This window comes from Dipodomys ordii, unplaced genomic scaffold, assembly GCF_000151885.1.
Source record: "Dipodomys ordii isolate 6190 unplaced genomic scaffold, Dord_2.0 Scaffold83, whole genome shotgun sequence".
Classification (NCBI taxonomy): domain Eukaryota; kingdom Metazoa; phylum Chordata; class Mammalia; order Rodentia; family Heteromyidae; genus Dipodomys; species Dipodomys ordii.
The window spans coordinates 205,488-212,325 of NW_012267299.1; the positions used below are offsets into that span (position 1 = coordinate 205,488).

A 6,838-nucleotide genomic window follows, 5' to 3' on the forward strand; every position below is an offset into this window, starting at 1 on the left:
CTCTACCACTTGAGCCACAGCGCCACTTCCGGCTTTTTTCTTTTTGCTTATGTGGTGCTGAGGAATCGAACCCAGGACCTTGAGCATGCAAGGCAAGCGCTCTACCACTGAGCCACCTTCCCAGCCCTCCGTGGGACTCTTATTTCCAATTAACCATTAGAAAACTGGAAGTGGAACTGTGGCTTAAGTGGTAGAGCACTTGCTTTGAGCTGAAGAGTTGAGGGACAGGGCCCAGGCCCAGAGTTCAAACCCCATGACCGACAAAAAAAAAAAAATTTGCCTGGAAAAATTTTGCTTGAAAATAGCAATATAAGTAAATTAAAATTAGATACTACATTTTTTTTTTTTTTTGGTCAGTCGTTGGGCTTGAACTCTGGGCCTGGGCTCTGACCCACTAGCTCAAGGCTAGTGGTGTACCACTTGAGCCACAGCACCACTTCCATCTTTATCTGCTTATGTGGTGCTGAGGAATCGAACCCAGGGCCTCATGCATGCAAGGCAAGCACTTTACCACTGAGCCACCTTCTCAGCCAAGATACTACATATTTCTTAAACATGAAAAGTTGCAGAAGCCCATAAAAATGCTTGGATTCGTAAGAGGCTGATTTTTGTGTATTATTATTCTTGATAGTGGAAATAAGATATTCAGAATGTTAAGGTTATGATTATGTCATCTCATAACAAGTATGGCATTTTCATTTGTATTTCACAAAACTGAAGAGTTTATTAGAGATCACTTCAATTCAACTGGAAGTTCCAATGTTGACTTTTTATTTAGTGGGCCATTTAAAGTTAGGTTTCAGATGTGTAATATATACTTCTTGTATTTTATTTAGAACAAATATAGTTGATTCTTCATTATCTTATTTTCATTGAAGAGAATTTAAAAAACCCTCTTAACCTGTAGATAGCTGTTAAACTTAGTTTATTAATGATATTTAATTAATTTTTTTTGTTGTTTTTTTTTGTCGGTGGTGGGGCTTGAACTCTGGACCTGGGCGTTGTCCCTCAGCTCTTCAACTCAAGGCGAGTGCTCTACCACTTGAGCTACAGCGCCACTTCCATGATATTTAATTTAATTTTTTTAATTTAATTTTTTTTTGGGTCTGGTCGTGGGGCCTGAACTCTGGTCCTGGGTGCTGTCCCTCAGCTTTTCAGCTCAAGGCTAGCACTCTACCACTTGAGCTCAGCGCCACTTCTGGCTTTTTTTCTTTTTTGCTTATGTGGTGCTGAGGAATTGAACCCAGCGCCTCTGGCATGCAAGGCAAGCGCTCTATCACTGAGTCACCTTCCCAGCCCCTGATATTTTATTTTTTGCTTGTGGGGCTTGAACTCGACTGGCAATTAATGTTTTTTTTTTTCCATGTCAGATGGGTAATGTGCCCACGTTGTAACAAGGTTTAGAGGGAGGCACATGTCAGGCAGGCGCAGGCGTGTGAGAACCCAATCATCACACTTATGAACCGGAAAAGGATCTGATTTTTTTTTTTTTTTGGCCAGTCCTGGGACTTGAACTCAGGGCTTGGGTACTATTCTTGAGCTTCTTTTTTAAAATTTTTTGTGAACATACTGTACAGAGGGGTTACAATTACATGGGCAAGATAATGAGTACATTTCTTATCAAGCATTGCAGCCTTCTCCTTTGTTTACCCTTCACATCCCTTCCCAGCCTCCCCGCCCCCCCTGCCCTTGAGCTTCTTTTGCTCATGGCTAGCACTCTACCACTTGAGCTACAGCGCCACTTCCGGTTTTCTGGTGGTTTATTGGAGATAGGAGTCTCACACCTTTCCTCCCTTGGCTGGCTTTGAACCGTGATCCTCAGATCTCAGCCTCCTGAGTAGCTAGGATTACAGGCATGAGCCATGGGCGCCCAGCATTTCTATTTCTATTTTAATTGAAGACTGAGCTAATAGCCAATTTCTTGTCCTTCCTTAATGTATTTCTCTTTTTTCTGACCTTCCAAGTTAAATTTTCCTGATAGCTTAGAATGGGAATTATAAAGTATTTTATGATGTACAGTGCTTACATGTTGAGCAGTTTAAAATCATATAATGATTTAACAGTGATTGAATTAAGGAAATCAGTCTTACCAGACAACAACGTGTAAGAATCGTAAGATGTTATTTTTATGTCCCTTTTGTTAAACTAAATATCTCTTCTAATTTTAGGGGGAAAAAAATAGTGGCTTTGATGTTCTCTACCATAATATGAAACATGGACAGATATCAACAAAAGAACTAGCAGATTTTGTGAGAGAAAGGTATGTATTTTTATGAGTAATTTTTAAATAAATTGTTAATCAATTTAAATTGTATAAGTAATTGAAAAGTTTTAGATTTGGAATCAAAGCACACTTTTATTTTTTATTTATTTATTTTTTTGGGTCCAGTCGTTGAGCCTGAATTCTGGGCCTGGGTGCTGTCCCTCAACTCTTCAGCTCAAGGCTAGCTCTCTACCACTTGAGCCACAGTGCCACTTCTGGCTTTTTTCTTTTTGCTTATGTGGTGCTAAGGAATTGAACCCAGGGCCTCAGGCATGCAAGGCAAGCGCTCTACCACTGAGCCATCTTCCCAACCCCTCAAAGCACACTTTTAGAAAAGCATGCAGTACTGGGCTCTGGTGGCTCATGCCTATAATCCTAGCTACTCCTTGCTAGCAGGAAGACTCCTCAGGGATATTACCCAGGCCTTGAGTTCAAGCCCACGATTGACCAAAAGAAAAAAAAAAGCATGCTATATTTTATATAATTTTTTTGTAAGAGTATTTTATTTTATATATTTATTTTTTTGGTCAGTCGTGGGCCTGGGCACTGTCCCTCAGCTCTTCAGCTCAAGGTAAGCGCTCTACCACTTGAGCTACAGCGCCACTTCCGGTTTTCTGGTGGTTTATTGGAGATAGGAGTCTCACAGTCTCTCCTGCCCGGGCTGGCTTTGAATTGCGATCCTCAGATTTCAGCCTCCTGAGTAGCTAGGATTACAGGCTTGAGCCACCAGTGCCGGGCTGTAAGAGTATTTTAAAGTAGGCTTTAAAAAAAAAAAATATTACACACAGAGACTGATTTAATGGCTCAAATTTTGAATGACCCTATCTTAACAGCTGGGACTGGTTTTGTGGGCTTATCATGGAGGAAATCTGTAGAGTATTGCAGTTCAGGCTGTCTCAAGGAGGAAAAGGAGAGACCCTATCTCACAAAGTAGCCAGAGTAGGAGCTGGGAAGGTGGCCCCAGTGGTAGAGTGCTTGCCTCGCATGCATGAGGCCCTGGGTTTGATTCCTCAGCACCACATAAGCAGAAAAAAGCCGGAAGTGGCTCTGTGGCTCAAGTGGTAGGGGGCTAGCCTTGAGCTGAAGAGCTGAGGGACAGCACCTAGGCCCAGAGTTCAGCCCCCACAACTTGATCCCCCCCCCAAAAAAAAAGGAATCATCTGACAGGTACAAATAGATGTGACTTTTAGGAGCCAGAGTAAAAAAGATTGAAGTATGGCTGTATGGCGCAAGTATTAGAGAACCCAAATAGCAAGTATGAGGACCTGAATTCAAACCTTACGTTTGTCGTCTTTGTAATCCCTCTAACTTACTTCAGTGATAACTGATTTGCTTCTAAAGCTTAAGCTAATTTTTGTTTTCTAGAATTTTGTATAAATGGAGTCATATGTTACATTATGTAGTTTGGATCCATTCATCTGTAGCGGGCATCAGGGTTGCTTCCATACCTTGCCTATTGTGAACAGTGGTACAATAAACATGGAGATGCATGTGTCCTTGCATCCTGGTTCCTGTATGCTCAGGATAGATGCCTAGGAGTGGTATGGCTGGGTTATGGGGAGGTCTATATTTAGCTTTCCAAAGTGGTTTTATTAGTGTATATTCCCACCAGCAGTATGCAGTAGGGTTCCTCTTTCTCCGCATCCCCACCAGCATTTGTCATTGATTGAATGTAGGATATGTGCATTTCCTTTACAGGCAGGGATGATGAACATTTCCTCATGTGTTTCTTTGCCATTTTTATCTTCTGAGAAGTCTCTCTTTAGCTCCTTGCCCATTTAACAATTGGTTTGTTAAGCCGGGCACTGGTAGCTCACGCCTGTAATCCTAGCTACTCAGGAGGCTGAGATCTGAGGATCACGGTTCAAAGCCAGCCCGGGCAGGAGAGACCTTGAGACTCCTATCTCCAATAAACCACCAGAAAACTGGAAGTGGCGCTGTAGCTCAAAGTGGTAGAGCGCTTGCCTTGAGCTGAAGAGCTGAAGGACAGTGCCCAGGCCCAGAGTTCAAGCCCCACAACCGACCAAAAAAAAAAAAAAAACAATTGGTTTGTTAGATTTGGGAGGGGTTAGTTTCTTGAGTTCCCTGTATGTAATGGATATCTGGCCCTTGTCTGATATATTGCTGGTAAATATTTTTTCCAAATTAGTTGGCTGTCTTTCTAGTTTGGTAGCTATGTCTTTTTTTTTTTTTTTTTTTCCACTTTTGGAGCTGAACTCTGGGCCTGGGTGCTGTCCCTGAACTCTTCAGCTCAAGTCTAGCACTCTACCCCTTGAGCCACAGCATCACTTCTGGTTTTCTGGTGGTTAATTGGAGGTAAGAGTCTCATGCCCGGGTTGGCTCTGAATCACTAACCTCAGATCCTCAGCCTCTTGAATAGCTAGGAATACAGGCATGAGCCACTGGCACCTCGCATGGTAACTACGTCTTTAGTGTACAGAAACTTTTTATTTTAAGATAGTCCCTTTTGTTGAGAATCTCTCTCTGATTTGTTGTGACCCTGAACCTCTGTTCAGGAAATCCTGCCTGTGCCTATAAATTCAAGTGTTTCTCCTACTCTGCCCTGCAGTAGTTGCAGAGTTTCAGGTTTGATGTTAAGGTCTTTAATACATTTTGAGTTGATGTTAGTGCATGTGACAGGCTGTGGTACACTTTTAGTTTTCTGCATGTGGCCGCCCATTTTTCCCAGCACCAATAGTTTAAGAGGCTATGCTTCTACTGTATGTCTTTAGCCCCTTTGTCAAAATCAGATGACCATAGGTATGTGATTTTATTTCTGGATCTTCTAATCTGTTCCCTTGGTCTTTGGGTATGTTTTTGTGCCTATACCAAGCTGTATTTGTTATTATGGCTCTATAGTGGAGCTTGAAATTTGGCATCATAATCCCTTCTGCATTGTTTCTTTTGCCTGGAATTGCTTTGGCTATTCTAGGGCTTTGTTGTTCCATATGAATTTTTGGATTGCATTCTCTATTTTATTTTAGTTATTTATTTATTTTTGGGTTCAGTCGTGGGGCCTGAACTCTGGGCCTGAGCGCTGTCTCTCAGCTCAAGGCTAGCACTCTACCACTTGAGCCACAGTGACACTTCTGGCTTTTTTTTTTTTTCTGCTTATGTGGTGCTGAGGAATTGAACCCAGGACCTCAGCATGCAAGGCAAGCGCTCTACCACTGAGCCACCTTCCCAGCCCTATTTATTTATTTTTTGTCAGTCGTGGGGCCTGAACTCTGGGCCTGGGCACTGTTCCTCAGCTCTTTAGCTCAAGGCTAGTGCTCTACCACTTGAACCATGGCACCACTTCTGGCCTTTTCAAATGCTTATGTGGTGCTGAGAAATCGAACCCAGGGCCTCATGCATGCACAGCATGCACTCTACCACTGAGCCACCTTCCCAGCCCTGTTTTCTCTATTTTAGTAAAGAACGTCATTGGGATTTTGAGGGGAATTACGTTGAGTTTATATGTCATTTTTGGCAGTATGGTCATTTTCACTATATTAATTCTCTGTCTATCCAAGAACATTTCCTGGTGTCCTCTATTATTTCTTTCTTTCTTTCTTTTTTTTTGGTCGGTCGTGGGGCTTGAACTCTGGGCCTGGGCGCTGGCTCTCAGCTCTTCAGCTCAAGGAGAGCACTCTACCGCTTGAGCCACAGAGCCACTTCCGGTTTTCGAGTGGTTTTGAGATAAGAGTCTCATGGACTTTCCTGGCCGGGCTGGCTTTGAACCTTGATCCTCAGATTTCAGCCTCCTGAGTAGCTAGGATTACAGGCATAAGCCACTGGCGCCCGGCTCTATGATTTCTTACTTTAGGCTTTTATAGTTTTTCACTAAATACTTACTTTACATCTTTGATAAGGTTAATTCCTAGATTTTTTTTTTTTGAGGTTATTGTGAATGGGTTGTCTCCTTGATTTCCCTTTCTGTTTGTACAATGTTGATGTACAGGCAACTGATTTTTGTGGGTTAATGTTGTATCCTGCTACTGTGCTGAAGTGGTTTATAAGTTCTAGGAGTTTGGAAGTGGAGTTTTTGGGATCATTAAGGTATAGTATTGTGTCATCTGCAAATAGTGATAGTTTAATTTCTTCCTTTCGAATGTGCATCCTTTTTATGTCCTTTTCTTGCCTTAGTGCTCTGGCTAAGGATTCCAGAACTATATTGATGAGGAATGCAGAGAGTGGGCATCCTTGCTTTGTTCCTGATTTTAAGAGAATTGGTTGTAGGTTTTCCCCCGTTTAGAATAATATTGGCTATTGGTCTTTCATTGTTTTAAGGATTATTCCTTCTATTCCTATTTTCTCCACATCAATGGAGATAATCATGTGGTTCTTGACCTTGGATCTGTTTATGTGTGATGGATTACATTGATTGATTGATTGATTTGTTTTCTGTTCCTGGGGCCTAAACTCTGGGCCTGAGCACTGTCCCTCAGCTCTTCAGCTCAAGGCTGGCACTCTACCACTTGAGCCACAGTGTCACCTCTGGCTTTTTCTGCTTATGTGGTGCTGAGGAATTGAACCCAGGGCCTCATGCATGCAAGGCAAGCACTCTACCACTGAGCCACCTTCCCAGCCCCG

At 42.4% G+C, this 6,838-nt stretch overlaps 1 protein-coding gene across 1 annotated transcript in view; it reads left to right on the forward strand.

Moving 5' to 3' along the window:
- Fcho2 (FCH domain only 2) overlaps window positions 1-6,838 on the forward strand; it is a 133,538-nt gene that overhangs the window by 13,658 nt on the left and 113,042 nt on the right. The window contains exon 2 of the mRNA XM_013025285.1: window positions 2,169-2,260. Coding sequence (XP_012880739.1) covers window positions 2,169-2,260 — 92 coding nt within the window. The remainder of the gene's footprint in view (window positions 1-2,168; window positions 2,261-6,838) is intronic.